Below are 22,145 nucleotides of genomic sequence, written 5' to 3' on the forward strand. Positions count from 1 at the left end.
ATAAACGGACTATACTTTATAAGATATGCATCTTTCGTTTATACAGGTTCTGAGTTCAGCTTCACGTGAATTTTTATTGGGTCATGCTTAGTAATTTGTGTATTTTTGACCTATTACTTTTTATAGAGAAATAATTGAAAGAAAAAAGAGAATTGAGAAATTATTGATTAAAAAAATAGAAAGAAGGAGGCGGACGGAGGTGAAAATAATACTTTTCATCTAATCATATGATAATTACAACCCATGAAAATAAAGACTGTTTACATTAAAAGCATAAAAATTGCATACAATATAAATGAATTCTTTTTAAAATTACAGAATTTTCCCCTCATAGAAACATTCAAATTCATAAAAGCATATTTTAATGATAATCAATAGATAAAATCACTATTAATCAAAATTGAATGGATATTCAATAGAATTATTTCAACAGTATTATTCTAAAACATATCTTAATCAACAAGTTGAAAAAAATTACTATAATTAGCAGTTTAATATCTGCACTAAGTACAAGTAGGAGTCAGTTTAAAGAAAATTATGAAAATATAGGTTTTAAGATAATAATAATAATAATAATAATAATAATAATAAAATGAAAAATAAATAAATAAATAAATAAAATAATATATTTTAAAAGAAATGAAATAATAATAATGATAATAATAATAATAATAATAATAATAATAATAATAATAATAATAATAATAATTATATATATATATAATGAAACAAAATAAAGTAAAATACTACATATATAATGTAAAAGGTCTACAAGAAAAAAAGAAAAAGAAAATAAAAATGCGCTCAAATTCTTAAGCTTTTCTGTTTTCGTGTTTTGATAAGTTCTAGTTGAAATAAGGAATCCATGACATCAAAAGAATATATAATCATAAAAGCACGAAGAAAATAAAAATTACTTCAAATTTTCGAATAAAAGAGGAAGAATAATTTTACATGACGCCATACATACAGCAGTATTATTTAAGTTAAATAGAGATATACTGCGCAACGGATAAAGTTGCCAAGTTAAATCACTACTAAGTAACATTCTTCTGAAATACCAAGTAAATGCGATACCAAGAGTGAAGTTCTAAAAAATACTTGAGACTTCTACCCGATTTAGGATGATTGAACGAGAATAATCTAACTCCACAAATACAGGGTTCACTTCTAAATTCAGTATAAATTCCCGAGTCCACCTAAACATTCCCGCCAGTACTTCCAAACAAACTGAGTATTTGTTATCCTTTGTCTCTTGGCTATGTGGTCTTACATCGATTTCGAATACATTTCCATTGCCAAAACAATTTGCAATTCCTAGATGTTTCAATTTGCCACTAAACTTATTAATTAAATTATACTTGGAGATCTACCGACTTTATATAAAAGATAGAAACATTTCTGATCATAATTCGTAAAGTTTTTTTTTTATTTAACGTTAAATCTTCTCATGTTGAAAGCTTCTGTTTAAAATATCAAATAGATGCCTCTGTCACTGTTTTTCGAAGGGTGCACAGGAAACGCGTAAAGGAAAATCGAAAAAATACGCAGAAACAGAAATATCAACGTGATTTACGCCGTTGTCCCGATTCACTTGCCCCCACAAGAGAAAAACGTTAGAGACAATGTCGGTGTTTAATGTGGCGAAAAAAAAAAACTTCATTAAAATGTGTCAATCTTGATTGAGAGGAAAAATAAAAAAGAATTTTTCAGAAGAAATGTACTTGAAGAAAGTCGATGATTACATTTTATTTTTACATGGAGAATCGCCACTTATCAAGGCCCAGAAGCCACTCGGGGATGAGGGTTATTGTGTGTACAGTAATCAATGGGATAATATCGTGGTAATAGTTGGTATTGGAGATTTGATAAAGTGTCTTATTTAAGGGGGTAAGTAATTAGGAATTTGTTTATGTTGGACTTGAAGACATCCAAGTTGTAGTCAGGTGGGAAACAGGCAAACTGAAGAGAATTCCACAGGCGTGCACTTCTCAGAAAGAAGCTTTGTTCATGGAATCTACGTTTAGATTTAGGCATAGATAAAGAGTGGGAGAAATTAATGACAGTGGTCTTAGCTAGACGGGTGTTTATCGTGAAAGATTGACGAGGGAGGGACCAGAGATTGGAGCTCGGAAGAGCACTTACCATGGAAATAACGATAAAACAAAGACGGGCTCGCAACTGTGGGAGAGAGGTTGCAGGGAAGAGAAAAGGGCATATCCCACTAAGCCACGAAGTCTATTTTGTACGTTGTCAAGGCAGGATAGGCTGTTTTTAGAAGCTCCAGCCCAGATGTGGCAGCAGTACTCCATCCTTGGACGTACTTGACTTTTATACAGATAGAGAATTGCATCAGTAGTGAGATATCTTCTGGAGCGGTAGAAAGATCCTACCATTTTCCCAGCGGCTTGGGAAACAGACTTAATATACGTGTTCCATTTCAGATCAGGAGTAAAGGTCAAACCCAGAAGCTTGTCAAAACATGAAGCCTCCCTAAGACGAGAGCCATCCATTTCAATTGATGCTAGATGGGGATCAGAGCGTTGATGATAGATAAGAGAAATTGTCTTAATGTTATGTATTTTCTGTGGCCGGTTGTTCAAAATGCGCTTTTTAGTCAAACACGGACACACACAACACAGTTGATCTAAATATATTATATTGTTTTTATTTTACACCGCAAACAGCAAGTTATGACTGATGTTTTTACATCTTTGAATGCACGTGAGGTGGGTGGGAATGTTTGCGGTGAAGAAATGTGTTAGCTTGCTCTCTCTCTCTCTCTCTCTCTCTCTCTGACCGACTGCCCCGCTTTCTGTTTCTGACAGTTTATATAAACATCCTTTTCCCTTGGAATGTTTCATATTTCCTATTGTCTAAAATCCTTTGACCAATATCCTCTTACATATTTCAGAGTCAATTTATTCATTCCAATGATGATCCAGCATTCCTCACATGGAATCAATCTGTTTGTGCAACCCATCGGATGCCTCTTTTCCCGGAATCACCTGCCGATCCAACATTAATAATCGAAATTTCAACTTAACAATGTTTTGTTTTAAGCTGTATTTCATACTAGAAGACATACCTTTTGAAGCATTTGCGTTCATTGGGATAATTAAGAATTTATTAATGTTGAAATAAGTAAAGAATCATTCATCAGAAATTTCACGTTCTTAGGTCTAATTAATAATAAGTATTCGGCGGATGTATGCAAACAAGTCGGCTGACTGATTTGCGTCTCCCTTGTAAGCAAAGATTTTAATTCACATTTTACGAGAATATAAATAGTAAAACATGGACGAACAGAATTGCATATCAATAAATGAGGTTACTAAGTGATGGGGCACCTTATGAAGCCAATAAACGAATAATTTGAATGAACCAGAGTGTTGATGGGAAATAGAAGTTTATCAATATTAACATATTTATGGAATGATGAAGAATATTATGAAAGGTTGTAAAATGAAACGATGATATTGAATGAGGAAATTTTGAATTCTGATGCGGACGGTTCATTTTCTTTATAAAATATCAATAAATAAATAAAGGAACATTTTATGGATAACTGAATTTTGTCATTTATGAAATTTTCTTATGAAGACCTTCTTGTTGCTTACGTCCGCCAGCAATACATGGTAATTGTTGGGAAAAGTAATACCAATAACATAGTTCGCCGTACCATACAGATTTATAGAAATTTACTCTTTTATGTCAGAAGATATATTCATAGTTTAACATTTCTTTGTTTATTCGTGCTATTAAAATTCTCTGGACAAATACTATATCTTGAGTGTTATTTTTACAACGTTCATCTAACGACCTTTTGCATGCATATCTTGTCAACCACGGGAATCCTTCTGTCAAAAGCGGGAATCTGTATGGAATTTTGAACGGAACCTCTTTATTCAATCAAAAGGGGGAAGCATGTCATCGTCAGCCATCATTAGGTTACAATCCTAATTAATTCGCAATTGTATTTTTCATTTATTTTGATTTTTTCCGACAAGCCATTCATGTATGGTATACAAACTGTGGTAAGTTTATTTAGCTTTTATTGCATCTTAAACTAGAGCCGAGTTATGTAATCTTCCATAATTACGTGAAAATATATATGTCCTGCAACTATTAAAATATAAAGGAAAAAATTATATAAATTCGTGTGTCAATTGTGAGAATAGCGTTATATGCATAACATTAGGGTTGAAAAGTGTTGACGCTACTTTAATATTTTAATAAAGATTAATGTACATAATATCTTAATATGCAGCGAACATAACATGGTTTGTTGTGGAATGTATTGTATATACAAAGTAAATATTAATGTGTTTACAGCTGTGGTTGTATTCAATAAATCGTTTATTATTTGCCCGTGGCAATATGTATAGCGTTTTGGGCATTAATAATCTAAAAGGATTAATACACTGTAAAATAAGACTATATACGTGATTAGCTGCCCATATTCGGTGTAAATAAAAAATCTGTAAACTTTCCTTTCTATATCACGTTTCTTTTTAAACATTCTATTAATTTATATTGCCCGAATATTAATAGTTTTATTTATCTCCTTCCAATTGTAGAAGTTATAATACAAGATTAGAACGTGAGATTTAATCCCTGCACTCTAGAGGAAGAGTATTCCTGCCGATCCAAACTGATCTGGACAGCAATGTCAAAGTTCTTCAGTAGGGTCACCATACTCAATTTGCAATACACTAACTGCTAGTCTTTGGAATTCCCACCTTCTTCCTCTTTACCTGGCTCTACTTACATGCAGCAATTTAAATGTAATGCAAACAAACATTTTGCTCCTCTTATATAGGCTCTTACATACATACGCCTTGTTTGAGATAAACAAAAGGGATAACAAGACACCGCCGAGGATATCATAACTCAGACCGAGAGCAAATAAGACATCCTTTTTAGGATGTCTTATTTGCTATCGGAAGAGACTCTGCCGGTGTTCCGAATTGTTCTTATAAAATCAAAGATATTTAATTGACAAGAGCTTAAGAGTCGTAGTATAAGTGTTGACCCAGTATAAACCCAACATAGGCTTTATTATATATACAGGATGTCTGAAAATGTACTTAAACATTAACTTTTATCAACGCTGTCTGGACAATAATGGTAATCATTCTGCACATTTGCGAACATGATTCTTCATTTGTCACCTGTCTTCTGTATTCGAAGCCATTCCATTTCACTCTATCTTTATAAATGAATGTTTTATCGCGATTTGAAGTGTGAGTACATTAATACATTGTTAGACGCCCGCATTAGAAAAATGTCAATTTAATTTTGTTAAAGGAATTTAAAAAATACTTTATTATTTGTAAATTTTTAGACATCTAACGGAAAATTGAAATTGAATTGCACCAATACGTATCAATACGTACGAATTTATTGATTTTAACTTTTAAATGTCTTCCTCTCTTTCCTTCGCCTTCTTTGTTTCATTCTATTATAGGAGTTTTAATGATTATACCTTATTTATAAAAAACCTTGTTATAAAATATCATGGTTTCTGGTTTGTAGATTATTCAGACAACAGTTTATCTCTTGGGTGGCATTCTTACAATTTATTGGCCGATGTAAACTCCGACCTTCCTCATATGCATTTTATCGAATCCGAGAATCTTTAAGTCCACCTTGCAATTCCACCGGATATAATGCTAAGTATTAATAATTTCTAACTGACAGTTTCTGAAAGCTGAAAGTGATACTAGGATTATAATTAAGAATTAATTAAGATTTCTACCCGATCATGGCTGACGAAACAAATTCAATCAATCCCTTAGTATAAATAACGAGTTCCGTTCGAATTCCTATTAGATTCCCGTGTTTAACATAAAGATTCGTGAGTTCGACAAAACGGACTCAAAGAAAGTCAGGGATTACATCGGCGGAAACGTTGCGATATTAATTTCCAAGATTAGAATAACAGTAAAAATGATACAAGTAATACAAATAATGAATCGTCAACGAAAAAATCTTTGAAAAATTATGTTTTTTACAAATAAATGAAAGGAACTTTGTTCATGTAATCCAAGCTATTATTTACGCAAGCGACCGCGACTTTGTTTCGCTTGTCAAGTGACGAGATCGAGAAGAGAAGAAGAAGAAAGAAACAGAATTTTGCAGATGGGTTCTTTATGTACATGTGCTAGTAATTTCAATATAGGAAGATATATTGTTGATTAAAGAGACTAATTAGAGAGAACAGTAAGTTGAGTTTTAGACAGTCGAGAGAGAAAGATAGAATTGGAGAGAGAGAGAGAGAGAGAGAGAGAGAGAGAGAGAGAGAGAGAGAGAGAGAGAGAAGGCAGAGTCGTTAAGAGTTATCGTTGTGAATTACGGTTTACGTTAAAAGAAGTTGGCGCGAACTGGTGAGGAGTCCCGACATTTGCTTTTTGTTTGAAAGACGTCTTTTCGTTTTTTTTGTTTATTTATTACATGGGGGTCACCACGTCTCAAGGCCCAGAGTCCACTCGAGGATAAGGGTTAATGGGTATACATTAGGCATTGTGATTTTAGCATAGTGGGGATTTTGTAACTTGGATTACTTAGGGGGACGGTTCAATAAGAACTTGTTCACGTTGGACTTGAAGACAATCAGATTGTAGTCAGCTGGAAAGCAGGCAAACGGAATAGAGTTCCACAGGCGAGCAGTTCTAAGAAAGAAGCCTTGTTCATGGAATCTTCGTTTAGGTTTAGGCACAGATAAAGAGTGTGGGACATTATTGATAGTGGTTCTGGCTAGACGAGTGTTTTTCGTGAAAGTCTGTGGAGGAGGGACCATACATTGAAGTACAGATGAGCACTTGCCATGAAAATAGCGATAAAGCAAAACCAGACTCGCAACGTCTCTTCTGTCGGAAAGAGGGCACAGGGAAGAGAAAATGGCATCCCTCACAAAGCTACGAAGTCTATTTTTAACTCTGTCAAGATAGAATAAGCTGCTTCTAGCTGCTCCTGCCCAGATGTGGCAACAGTACTCCATCGTTGGCCGAACCTGGCTTTTATAAAGGTAGATAATTGCATCAGGAGTGAGATATCTACTGGAGCGGTAGAAGAGTCCCACCATTTCAGCGACTTTGGCAATGGATTTGATATACGTGTTCCATTTCAGATCAGGAGTAAAGGTCAAGCCCAGAAGCTTGTCAAAATATAAAGCCTTCCCAAGACGAGAGCCATTCATTTCGATTGATGGCAGTTGGGCAACAGAGCGTTGATGATGTAAAGATAGAAGCTTGGTTTTAGATGAATTAAAAGTAACAAGCCACTTTTTTCCCCATTGTACCACGTGCTCAAGATCAGAGGAGAGAGGGAGAGTCAGAGAGAACTTGGTCGTTTACGATCTTCGAAGTGTTACCATAGATTGTAGTGTCGTCAGCATAAATGTCTACGAATGATTTAAGGATGTGGTTTGGAAGATCATTGATGTAGACCAGGAAGAGAGTTGGACCAAGGATAGACCCCTGATTGACTTCAGCATTAATAATGAGAGCTTCTGATTTTTGCTCATCAACCACTACCACTAAGAACCTATCTGAGAGAAATTATTTAATTGTTGAGAAGATATTTCTAGCTATACCATGACTGGAGATCTTATGTCATACCTTATCAAAGGCCTTTGATATGTCAAGAGCAATTGTCCTAGAGAGGAAGCCTCCGTTGAAGGATTCGCCAATCTTATGAGATATAAATGTAAGCACGTCTGCTGTAGATCTAGCAGAACGGAAATATTGTTGCATGTCACTAAGAAGGTTATTTTTGATGAGATGGTTGACTACTTCTTTATTTATCACAGATTCCTGCAGCTTACTCATGATTTGGACGTTATTTCGTTCGCACGTTACTTTTCTGTCAGTTGAGAGAGAAAAAGAATGGCAAGACCGCTACTGCTGTTGTTGCTGGCTAGGCAAACAAGGGAATATTTCCTCGTGGGAAGAACAAGAGAAAAATTCGACTCTCGTCTGCGTTTAGTCCACCCGAAAGAATTTACGTGGCTTTAATATGAATCAATTCCATAGAAATATCGTTCGGTCTAAACAACTTCTGAGTTATGAGCAGTGTTTCTTGTTATTATTCTTTTAGAATTGGTCTGTGACATCTTATAAACACCATTGTATTCGTTACTATTACATTTAAAATATATATCTCAATGCTGTTATGATTAAGCAGTAAATAAAAAGAAATATTTTTATTTATTTCTTGACTAAAGTTTTTTTTTCTTAGATTTGTCCCCCAGACAAGGCACAGTGCCACTTTGATATAGGGGGCTACTATCTGGGACATAATTTGCAAAAATACTATGTAGGGAGTTGGGCAGCAAGAGGTCTACTAACATTACATTTGAACTTGTGCATGTCAGTACAGTCAATGAAGCAAGAACCCGGAGGAAAATTCCAAAGTCTAGCAGTTCTAGGGAAGAAACTATTAGAGTATAAGGCTTTCTTACAATTGGGGATTTCTACTGTATAGAGATGTGATTTTGCTGCTGAGAGTTCGTCGGAGTATTTATGCCGAGGAGGTACAAGGGTTTTTAGTTCATCGAAGAACCTACCATTAATATATTTGTAAAATAGGCAGAGGGATACAGCATTTCGTCGATAGGCCAGATGGTGGAAGCCTAACTGACAGTGCAGAACCTCTTAGATTGGCGACTATCTTTTGAACTCTGTCCAAAAGTGAGAGACTAATAGCAGATGCATCAGCCCAAATGTTGAAACAATGCTCATATATGGGCGAATGGTGGCCTTGTAGAGGTACAAGTAAATCTCAGGCGTAAGTAACTTTTTAGCACAGTAGAGATAGCCTATCTTCTTTGCAGAACTCGCCCCCCCCCCCTGCGAGACTGGGCACCAAAGTTCAAGCAAAGACCATTGCCCTTGTGGCAATCAATTATTAGTCAATGTAGGGGGAACCCTTCATACAAATTGTCACTATCGAGCTCCCCTACTCCCCGGGAAGTTGGTCCCCATTTCCCCTTCACTTTCCACATTAAAAAATGGCCCTGTGCCTAATTTGCTCAGTGGGGAAGCAAATAAATCCATCCCACCTTCTTTGCAGCAGCCTTAGTAATACCTATCCCCGATTAATGTTCGAACTGACACACTCTGACTATGATGCCTTCATGCTTAACGTGAAGCAACGAAATGAGTTGCCTTTTATATAAAAATAAATAAAAGCAGTATCATTTGTGCTCATAACACACGTCAAGTTGGCTGAGTACTTGTCATTATTAAAAAAAAACAATATGCCTAACCACAGTATACTTAGGTTTAACAAAAGTTAATACAAACCTGTATAAATCTAGTAAGTATGATAGAAGTCGTTTAATCTCGCATCCTCTCTTTATTTTCCCCGTTTCCCTCTGTATATCCCGGTGTATGCTTACACCTATTTCCTAAGCTTTCTATATATAGAACATGTGTTTGTTTTTCTCGTTAAATTATGATTTGAATTTACACCTTAAGGGTTAGAAAATTCACATTAGTTTTAGTAAGTGTTAATTTTTTCAAAGAATTTAATACGACCATTCAACTCTTTCTTCAGTTCCGTCTGACGTCATTATGGTTCGATTAACGGTTTCAAGTATGGCTGATCAGGAAATTAATAAAATCAAGTGTTTCACCAAGATCACAAACAATTTTATCGAGAATACAAATAAATAAATTGTAATAGTATTTTTGTAATTGGGTATATTTTTACTATAATGCAATGCCATCTATCCGTATTCAACTCCAGAAGAGTTTTTGTTAGAACCGAATTTTACCTCAGAGTTTCTCTGTTTTGCCATGGTTCGTTGCATTGTAAAAATGACACTCGAGATGAGAACAGTAGTCCAAATAATCCAAAAGTTATCAATCCTCATCTCAAAAGTTCACATGTTAAGATTCGCCTCTGTGTACATAAAAAACTAAACAGAAATATCATGAACAAAGTTTCTTTTCAAGAACTTCTCATCTGTGGAACACAATACCACAGGGCTGCTTCCCAACTTAATACAATGTAGTCATTTTTAAATTGTAATAGTATTTTTTGTAATCGGATATATTTTTTACTGTAATGCAATGGCATCTATCCGTATATGGTAATATAGGATTTAGGGTTTTGAATAAGGTATATCGAGTAATTATTACTGACGAGCAATGCTAGTGAATGTTCTGTTACTATAGGCATATTATACTAAAACTGAGTTCATAAACATTTGCTTTTTTACGAGGTCTTTTCTCATATAATTTAATAGATGTTATTTAGTTTTGGGATTAAATCATTAAAAACAGTACAAGTTAATTCTTCTGATTAGATATAACATAATTATTTTTTTCTATAGAAACCGCTCTAGATAGACCATGAATCCACTTCCGGTAAAGAGATAAACAGAACATTAATATTAATTCAACGTTAAAAAAGCCTATGATAAGTGTTAGATAGATGGAAAACAGTAATTCTTCCCTCGTTTTATCAGAAACATCACTCATGGAATGTAAGGACTAAGGGACAAAATAAGGGAGAAGTCATCCACCTCTGGTGCAAGAATTTATTTCTCGTAATTTCACTATTCGCTGGTTGGAGCACTTCCTAATATTTTGTTGTCTGTGACAGTTAGAGAAGGCGCCCGATTCTCGGATTATTCAAAGCCCGGGTAGTTCGAATTTGGAAGTATTCTGCGTCTTGTATAAAAACTGCTGTAATTCTTTCACCTTTGATATGCATCTTTAATATATATATATATATATATATATATATATATATATATATATATATATCGTGTTAAGAATCTATCTTTATCTTCATTTAATTATACCTGTTTAATATGTCTCAAAATATGTTGTCGCTAGGGTCTCAGTGTAGATATGCTTATTACTTCTATCCATATATATATATATATATATATATATATATATATATATATATATATGTGTGTGTGTGTGTGTGTGTGTGTGTGTGTGTGTGTGAGTAAATTTCCTACTAATGCGTTTAGTTTTCTAGTTGAATAAATAGCGGTTTCAATAAAATATAAGGCAACACTCTTCCATAAACAAAATATTTCTTTCGAATACAACCATATGTAAACAAAAAAATATATATGGCGCACGGGGTTCTGTTGCCTATTTGTTTTCCTTGCGTGTAATATATATATCGTTCCCTGGAGACGGACCTGCTTTAGGCCAAAATTAATAATAAATATTTCAACTTAAAGTAAAAAAAAAAAACAGAAATTTGATCGTATATTTCTTCCATCTTTTAATAAAATGCATTTCCATCTTAACGTGTTCTAAAAACAGTTTTATCCGTTTATTCAAAATTTTTATATGCCATAATTGTTTGTTCTACAGTTAGTGTGGGTTTGTTGGTGTACTGAATAGTCACTAACGGCTTACCACATTTCGATGTGATTTGATCTTTGCACATCGTGAATTCACTTAACGCCCGCCCTCGTGAGTTGTAGAACACAAATTAGCTGTCCTTTATGCAGCTATATTTTTTGAAAAATATAAATACATTAAGAGCTATGTTGTTAACGTATTAAAGACAGCTGAATAAAGTTTTATGATGCTACAACGTCTTTTTATAAGGTGCAATATTCATAACACGCTTAATAGTAATAACATATTCATTACAAAGCGTGGACAAGTGCTCTATCTAGTGTAATATATAAAGAGTCTTTATTTTTAACGATAAATATCCCAATATGTCATTGAAATCGAGCACCTCCTTAGACGTAACTGATTAATATAATATAACTTACACCAACTGATTCCTTTCAAATATTTAACACTGTTCATGGATCGATTCACTCACAAATATAAGGAATACGGTTACCGATATGGCTTTATGCGTGTTGAAAATGTAGCAGAAGGGAATGCTGGGCATATGATTGGCTAATTGTTTTAACCAATTAGGGAATCAGAAACAACTTAGAAGTTTTAGAAAACAACCAATGAAGGATTCATTCGTAGAAAAAAAGACATTATGATATGTTCGATTATAATCATGCAGGTTCTCAATCACTGACTTATTTCTGGACATCAAAAACATCTAAAATTTGTCTGAAATATAAGCCGTCGTTTTGGTAAGTGTAGTGAAATCATATATTTATTCATCTATATTTGATATTATCTTGCTTAAATTAATGATCTCATTTCGCCTCTTAATAACGAAAATAAAACGTTATATATATATATATATATATATATATATATATATATATATATATATATATATATATATATACATGATTTGGCCCCTTCTACCTCGAGATACAAATGGTTATTACCTGAAAGTATGCTGATACAGTGAAGGTTTAATAGTGATATAAAAGTGGCGTAATCTCGACCTGCATTCTCCTGATCAAGCATTTTCATAACTAGCGGCAAAAGAAATCTAAAAATGCTGGTAGGTGGCACAATTAATTAAACCGACATTCATTTTATATAATGGGGAGGTACCGTCTAGGAGAAAGACCTCAAGATTTCAGATCTGGTTTAAAAAATACACATATTATTAAAAAATATTGGTGTGTATTATAAACATGCAATATATATATATATATATATATATATATATATATATATATAAGAGCAAATAGTTAATAAAACATTATTATAAGCTCTATCTCCTATTTGTTTTTATCGAGCTTTTACATCTGGTTGAGGTTACTTTATAAATAATAATTCTTTAATATTATAATATACTTTAGTTTTACCATCTTGGATCATTTTAGTAAATTTAATTGTAATTTTTATATATATATATATATATATATATATATATATATATATATATATATATATGGATTGAAAGTTATCCGAGAAAACAGTGTCTGGTTTCCATAAAAATTTATATCACTGATTAAAAATAATTAACCTGGTATATTAATTTGCACCTATTACCTGTTTTGCTTTGACCATTGTTCTCATCAACGGTGTAATTTGTTCAACGTTTCAGTCGATGTAGCCTTTGACCTTCGCCATGCATATTGGTCGCCATTTTGGAAAAGAAAACATAAAATATTTTAAAACGGGGCACAAACAACACTCAATATGAGAACAATACTCCGATCAAAACAAGTAATACAAACCCTCATCTAAAAACTTTAGAACTATTAATTTTCATGCTATCATTTATTTCCATACATTTAATCGTCAGCTTTGTGCATAATTTATGTGAGAAATCTGATAAGATTTATGAATGTACCCTTCTTATAACTATTCAGAAATTTATTAAAACTTTACATTCGGATGACGCATAAATAAGTTTGTTTTATTAACAATTTCCAAAGATATTCTTCACATCACACATATACATATTTAATGTACAATGTTGTTGAGTAGCACATAAGAATAGTGTAATTATATAATAAAACCTAATAAGTTTATGAGCTAAACATGATTTACTATCCAAATCCAACGTCCCACAGTTTTGACTGTGACCTTATCTAACCCCGATATTTTCTGACCATATATATATATATATATATATATATATATATATATATATATATATATATATATATATATATATATATATGTATGTATGTGTGTGTGTTTTGGCTAATTTTCTCTGGCTGTGGTCTCATCGTTGCTAATAACGCTCTGTCCGTATTTGGTTGCCCGAGTGGTTAAACTTGTTCCATTTAGGCTCTTCGTATCAAGTTCGTACGTCTCGCTAGAGCTGCTGCGGCTGCTGAGGTTGCAACAATTGCAGTGCGTGTTGCACACGTAACGCATACTCTTCCGGAAGTTGCGCGACATGAAACAGTAGATGATTGGGTTGAGGCAGGATTGGATGTATGGGAAGATGTCAAACACAGACTGTAAAAAACAACAACAATGAAAGATAAACTGAAAAAAATACTCTCCTATAAAATATAATATTATAATTAATAAATGATGAAAATATTATATTTATTAAAAATACTTATATATAATAACATTAACAAACTCTTCTATAAAATTTAAAATTATGATTAATTAGTTATTACAATTATATTTATTAAAAATACTCCCCTATAATAATATTAAAATACTGTCCAAGTATATTTAAAATTATAATAAATAAACTATTAAAAAGTATATTGATTAAAATACTCCTCTATAATGACATAAAATACACTTCTAGACTATTTAAAATTATAAATAATTAGGTATGAAAAATTATATTATTAATAATACCGTTCTATAATAATATTAAAATAATCTTCTGTAATATAATTAATCAGTTATTAAAAATTATATTTATTAAAATATTCTTTGATAATACAATTAAAATACTCTTCTATACTATTTAAAATTATGATTAATACGTTATATAAAATTTAATTAATTAAAATACTCTCCTATAATAATATTAAACACTCATCTATAATATTTAAAATTATAATTAATAAACTAATAAAATTATATCGATTAAAAATAACTTTCTATAATAATATTAAAATACTCTTCTATGATTTTAAAAATTATAATTAATAAAGTATTAAAAATTTTATTTATTAAAAAATACTCATCTATAATAATATAAAATACTCTTCTATAATAACATTTTACAACACTTTTCTTTTCAAATTATAATTAATATATTAATAGAAATATATTTCTTCAAAAGCAATAATAGTTGATAAATTATTACTAAACAATAATTAAAATACTTTTCTATACTAGCATTTAAATACATTTTAGTTTGAGAAAACAAAACAAGGGATCATGACTGATGAAATAATTTGAGAATTATCTCTTTAAAAGTTTCATATATACATATTATTTATTTTACAAAATGTTTTCTCTGTAGTTTTACTATGCTCTTTTTTACATGCATTATGGTCATATGTTTTCTAAAATAAAATTGAATCAGTCTTATTCTGTGTAGGATCTTTGTTTATTATTTAGTAACTCATTTCGATTCTAGATCAGTTTACGACCCATGATAGTTTCAGAATCTTCTGGTAATTTACGTAAATAACCGAAAAAGGCTAGGTAATGAGTGGGTATAAGTTGATTTTTGTATAATCAGAGATAAAAAGACATTGTGCTGTTATTTATCGTTATCACTATAAATGTTCTTTTCTGACAAAGTTTAATAATTGACCCGGAAGACTAAGGCGTCTGCCTGAACTCAATTCATTCCATGATAAATTTCAATCAATTTTCTTAAATTACTGAATTTTAGCAATATTTACTTCACTATCAACAATGTTCGTCTGCTGCAATCTAATTGGCTAAGCGTTTCGGCATCTTCCGGCTGTTTAAGCACAGTGTCGGAAGATACTGACGAAACCTCGATTTTAGCGTGATCGTAAACTAGAAAGTTACTTGGGAACTGTTGGTCACTTCAGCGTGTACCAATTATTTAAGGAACAGTTAACCACAGTTTTGTACTCTCCCTGAATCCATTATCTATCCTGTCAGCCATTATCAAGATCAAATATGTATGAACATAAAGTGTATTTTCGTTGCGTAGTAATTTTTTTTAAAATGTTGAACACGCTGTTGTAACTGGTACAGCGTTATGGGAAGTGTATTGTTAAGATTCAACAATTGAATAAATGGCTTCGAACAAATTTTGAAAAAATAAAGCCACAGTCATTTTGGGTGAAGAGGTAGAGGTCATTTCGCACTTAAAGATTGTCTTTGTTTGTACGCATGCGCACTAAGTGTCCGCACTGTAGAAAAGTAGACAGCTATTTCGAAAGGTAGAGTAAACATTCCGTATGTGATTTAACGGTTTGAATATTGGTTGCAAATAATTTAATCGCAGGAATTTTATATTAAAATGCGATACTTAATAATGAATGATTTTGAAAAGAAAATGTCTTCAAGAGAATATAGTCTCATTATATTCTCCAATTTTCTACAGATGGTACATTAAATGATTTAAACACTCTCATCAAGAAACTCACCTTAATCAAGTAACTGTGGTTGGTGCCGTGTGCCGATGGGTCAATCCGTCGAATGATGCGAAAAATCAGTTTTGGTCCCCAGCAGATGAGGAAAGTCAAGATGATGGCGATGAGCATTTTGATTACCTGTTGAATTAAATAAAAAAATAAATCATTGAACATAAATAACAACTAAAAAGCAATCAGATCAATCATGATGTCGTAGTTTTCAATTGAATGACATACCAACTCCTTCAGGGCCATTTTAGATTAAATCACAGCCAATTATAACTGATTCAAACATACGTTGATATTTTTACGAGATGTGAATAATTGCGCATTCATATATTTAACAACCATCGCAGAATATGAATGTCCGCACTATATCTGGTAGAATTTAAGTAGTTTATTCTATCGTCTACGTCACGTATGCCAAAGACTGAAATATAAGAAAATATTATTCGCCTTTACTCACCTCTTCTAAAAATCGCAGAGGCTATAACACCGATTATTACGACACACCGTGTCTCTAAAAGTTATGAAAGAATGGAAAGACCGAAAAAGAGAAGTTCCGTTCAAACGTTATCTTAAAGGATAACGACAGTACTAATGCAATATTGTTTAACGTGTAAAGCTGGGGTTAGTATGGTAAATTACCACATGAAGTTAAAATCGATTAAGTGAAAATTTCTAGTTAGAATTCTAGTACGGCTACATATCTAACTAGTTGCATTACAAGAATGGAAACCTCCAGTCTTACGTTGCAATTGAGCAGAGAGATATTTCTCTTTCTATTAAGTCATCAGCGAAAACCGTTGAGTTTGGATAGCTGCTTATCCTGACCCCTGCCCTCCAAGGGAGCTACATATCTTGGAAGTTATATAACAGTGACAGGAAATTGTCAGTCTTACATGGTAGAATAAGCGAGGGACTCTTTTACTTTCCGGCACATATATAGCAATAAAATTAAGCTGCAAAATAAATTTTCAATGATAAGGCGAACATATAAAGATGAAAAAGCTCGACGCTGTTAAGTGGAGCAAACTATAGAATAAGTTAAGAAGATAAAGAGTAAAGTTATATAGGAATTTTATTACATTATCATACCGACCTTTTCTCCTCTTCTAACGAAGAGCATTTAGCTTCGAAATGTTATGGCCTAAAGCGGTTTCTTTCTTAATCCATGTTCTGTAACCTTCATTGAATTTATAATGTAATAAAGTTACTATGTAACTTTACTCTTAACTTATTCTGTGTGCGTGGGGTCTCGGTTTCGAATCTCGCTAGATTCAGCCATTCTGATGAGCCGTAGACGATGAAACATGTGTCAGTGGATAATTATATTAAAAACAAACAAACAAACAAACAAACAAACACTATAATACCACTCCTAAGATGGGAGTATCAAATTGGTTAAAGGGAAAATTATTCCCAACTCGCATTTAGGTAAAAATGCACTTTCGTAAATAATTGAATTCATTCAAAAACGTATCGCAAAAATAAAAACAAATAACATCAATAGTCGGCGAGATGGACCAGCGGATAAAGAGGCCAGGGTCATTACCGATGGGTCCCGATTTCGAATCTCGCTAGATTCACCCATTCTGATGAGTCGATGACGACGAAATATGTGTCACTGGATAATTATATTAAAAAAATCGATGTCTATATATAATATCGAAAATTTAATAAATCATGTTGAAAAACATTTTAGTTAAAAACATATTTATTTTTGGAAACGAAGCACAAATAAAATAGTTTGTCCTTAATCCGCGAACTTTAGAAAGAAATACTTCCCTTCTCAAAATACTTTCCTTCTGTAAAGGAGTTGCAATAAGATTTTGCTCGTAAAATATATAATGAAACCGCAAGTATGGAGTAGATGATACTATCGTGAAAATGAAAAAACAAAAAAGCAGAAGTGGGGAAAAAAGAAAAATAATTTCAAGTGAATGGATGTTAAAATCAATGATAAGTCGAAAATCCAAAGACAACAAAATGAAGTACTAGGACACGAACGTAACTATTCAGACGTTATCTCCACTGAGAATGCGTTTAAGAAAGCAGAATAATATTAATAATTTTCAATCGCCAACCATTTATTAGAAAACATGCGTTAAATTAGTTAACTATTAAAACCTTAAAATGTGGATTTTTAAGGTGCTTGAAACGTTTTATGCCACCAGGCAAACGGTGACATAATATTGGTCAAATATAATATCGATTAAAGACGAACTCATTCAAATTTACCTGTCGGCGTGCATGAAGCACCTCGGAACTTTGCTCTTTTGGTAGTCGTTTCAGGATATTCCGTCGTTCTTTCTTGTGTTCCCTGCTTTTAGGTCGGCCACCAGCACCACCGCCGCCGCCACCACCAACGTCACCAACACCGCTTCCATCGCTACCAGCACCAATATCAGCGTGATGTTCACCATTTGCCGATGTTTTCTTAGCACTTCCGCGTCCGTCAGAACCAAGAGTCCGGTAGTTGCTGCCACAGTGCCCACTCGCAAACGCATGCCGCTGCTTACTCTCTTCATCAACCTCACTTGGGCGCCTGTAAATATGCAGAACATTTTATGCAGTTTTTTTTTTCAGTTTTATTGCGATCTTTTTATCACGTTCAACTTATACTTCACTAATATAAGTTAATTTTTAGACGCAGCGAACGTCAGATTAAAATAAACTAGGGAAAATACTTACGTTGTCCAAATACGTCGTTTATTCCAAAGATTAATCTTTAGCTTTTATAAGTTAAATACAATTTCGGGCATATATACTCGCGGCTCGCGCGTATATATAATTTTTACAAACTCTACACATTAAATGAGGCTATATTTCGGAAATCTTTATTGCAGTTCGACAGGAAAATTCCGAGGTTCGGAAAGATACACTTAAAAAAGGTCGAAGGTTACGTCGACTAAAACGTTGTGGAAAATAACACTCAAGATTAGAACAGTAGTCAAAAGAATCTAAATAAAAAGGAATAAATATTAATATCTTATTTATAATCTGAAATATACTTCCGCCCTTTCCTCTTTTCCACTCCCTTTTCCTGCTTCTATCCCCTTTATATAGGATACTATATAATATATTTTTGGCAAGTAAGCTATACAGAAATGTTTATTTTCTCGATTGAAATAATCATGCTTTTTTATATTTCAATTTTCGTGGAATAGTCATGAGGATAAGTTATATAATCAATTTTTTTATGTATTCGAATTTTCATATTCCAAACTATTGTAAAACAAATTATTGTAAAACAAATTATTGTAAAACAAATCATGTCACTACGAAAATAAACAAAATCCTTTTTCAATTTCATCGTAGAGACGACAGCTACTTCAATTTTATCCGGAAAGGAGGTCAATTAATGGATTCTTTCATGACACTTTGACTTTAGAAATCTTTATAATTGTCAAATCAAAAGAATGAAATGTAACGCAAAACAAAGAAAAATATCCAAATTCTTGTTAAAAAGATAAATGAAGTTTACTTATAACTAAAAACGTGTAATCTTATAAAATAAAGAAAATATTTGTAACCATAGATAAAAAAATGTTAGTGTGTTTGGGACATGCAACTATACCACAGAAATCATTAAAAGTCGATTAGCGGTCCATTTGCCACTTTGTAAGAAAACGTGCACAAAGCCAAAAAATCATGAATCATTGTCTAACATTAAACCGTTGTTCATGTCTTCTCCAGTTCACTCTGTTTTCATACTCAACTTTTTCTTTTTATAAGTTTGACTGTACGCTGCGCAACATTCTCTTCCATGTTTTCAAACGGCACAAGTTATTTTTTTTATTAATGAAATTGGCTCCATCTTTTACCCCTATTCTCATCATTATACACACAACAGCTGCGAGGCGAGCTTCTTCGCAGGTGACTCCTACGTAGACGTAAAATATCTTAGGTCTCTTTGTGAGGTGGTTCTACCAAAACATGTTGATTTTCATTATTGCCGTTGTCATTATTGACGATCAACCTGTTAAGACCATGTCGACCGAGCTATGCCTCATAATTCATCAATTCGCCATAGCTTGATGCTGCACTTCGACTGTCTTAGCTATTGTTCACAATCCAAAGAATACGAACAAAACCCCTTACATGGCATAAACTTCTATTCACACAGTTCGGTAACTCGTCATGTTCGTCATAAATGCCATACACATACGCAAACTTTAAATATAAGTAATTAATATTAATATAGTGACGTACAGGGATCGTTCCAAAAGTAATATTTTTTATTATTTTATTATTTGATTAATTTACTGATATTCTTACCTATTTTTATATTATCAAACAAAAAAACCTGTAACGTATATTTCCTTAATTTCTCCTTCTATTTTCCCTTCTTTTCTTCTTTCAACCCTAGCATCCGACGATTCAAAAAATAAAAAAATAAAAAATATTATTCAAATTTTCCCGCCGCCTACCACTCTCACTTCTTCTTCCTCCTCCCACCAGACCACGCCGACCAATGCTGACCTTGCAACCAGTTGCCATGGTGATCTGTTAAAATAACTACTAATAACTAACCGATACTTACAATTTTAATTGTCTGCCTAATATCTCTCCCCATCCCCATCGCCTACTTTTATTTCAACCAAGCTTTTTGTTTTTGTCCTGGTCTCGTCTCTATTTCTTATTCTTTAATAGATTTGTTTTCTCCACCTTAAAATTTAAATCCTAAATATATACAATAAAACTAATATCCTTCAAAATTTAAACTTAAACCGTTATAAATTACAACAGCGTCTATAAACATAAACACATAATATTTAATAATAAACACCCTTCTCATTATATACACTCCTACTACTTTAAATTCAAACGTCCTCCCCTCCCACTTCTCCTTCTAATTTAACTGCCCTTCATCTGCAACGATTTTTTCCCATTCTTATTGGTATTAAAACTCAGTCCATCTATGAATTCTGACGAAGCTGGTTGGACTTCTCATCATCTTCAGAGGATATCTTCAATGCCTCATCCGCCATACTCTCCAGACCTCTCATGTACCGTCTACCACTTTTTCAAGCATCTCGGCAACTTTCTGTGTGAGAAATTTTTAAAAACACTCGATATCAAAAACCCCTCTAACGATTTATCGACTCTGAGAATACAATATTTTTAGGTTACTGACATAAATACACTTATTTTGCATTGGCAAAAGTTTGTTGATTCTGATGGTACTTATTTCGATCAATAAATCTTTGTTTAGGCCGAAATATGTTAACCTGAATTTAAAATTAAAAACTGCAAGAACTTTCTTGTTAACCTGATAGATACTGAAGTCGGTTTTCACGAGGGAAATGCGGTTTACATGCGTATTTACATATTTCATTCTGTTTTTAAATTCCATTTTATATTCTAATCTTTCTTATTTATATACGGGTGTACGTGTGTGCGAATGTGTGTATACTGCTTACTATGCAGGTTCTCAAATTGATTCAAATAAGTTTGGTAATAAATAAAACCCCATTATCTTATTAGGTTGCGTCAGATGTTGTCCCTGGCGTTTCTAATAGAAAATGACATTTTAGCCTCCATCAATTTCTATTCTTTTTCCATTTCATAGGAATTCAATGACCTCATTCATTTACCGCCTCCTGTTTATTACACATTCTGTTAAATTGTCTAATTAACGTAATGCGATTAAGACCGCGTCTTAATTAAAATAATTAACTTAATCCGAGTACCTTGCCCTGAGTAGACCTGTGCTAAAAGGAAATATTTAATGATATTTGCCAGCTCAATTCTGTACTGCATCAATTTATATGCAAGAAAATTACATGTTTCGAAACACGCTTTATTCTATGAAACTTAGGGACCAAAAATTACTTTCACTAATCATAATGCTAATCAAGAATAGCAGTTCTGATTAAGGAGGTTTATATGAGCGATCTACGAGATTCTTACTTTTCGAATGAGAATAACGCCTTTTTCTTCCTCTGTTTCTCCTCAACCCCACATCCTGTAATGCTACAATTTAGGTTTAAAAATAAAATTAATTAAATGTCAAGAAATCGATTTTCATTTTTGTTCTCCGTCTATGTAGGGGCTGGGATATAATGTGGGTTATTGCATCTAACTTTAAATAGCTCTCGTAGAGCAGTTCTTTGCGAACCAACGAAGTAGACTAACTATGTTATCTCTTCGTCCCTTGGGATCAATCATCATCATCATCATCATCATCTGCAACAGTGAGTATTTTAAAGACAAAATCAAAGATGAGATCAACCTATTTCTG

The 22,145-nt window shown here is 32.8% G+C and overlaps 1 protein-coding gene across 1 annotated transcript in view; it reads right to left on the minus strand.

Annotated features, from left to right (window-relative positions):
• Positions 1–13,564: 13,564 nt before the first annotated feature.
• The window catches only part of LOC145280188 (uncharacterized), a 152,756-nt gene continuing 144,175 nt past the window's right edge, over positions 13,565–22,145 (minus strand). The window contains exons 4-6 of the mRNA XM_080131951.1: positions 18,140–18,446; positions 15,911–16,036; positions 13,565–13,826 (exon numbers count right to left, since the gene is read on the minus strand). Of these exons, the coding sequence (XP_079988077.1) occupies positions 13,566–13,826; positions 15,911–16,036; positions 18,140–18,446 (694 nt within the window). The 3' untranslated portion in view covers position 13,565. The remainder of the gene's footprint in view (positions 13,827–15,910; positions 16,037–18,139; positions 18,447–22,145) is intronic.

This window comes from Euprymna scolopes, chromosome 7 (assembly GCF_053919585.1).
Source record: "Euprymna scolopes isolate OS-2025 chromosome 7, ASM5391958v1, whole genome shotgun sequence".
Taxonomy (NCBI): domain Eukaryota; kingdom Metazoa; phylum Mollusca; class Cephalopoda; order Sepiida; family Sepiolidae; genus Euprymna; species Euprymna scolopes.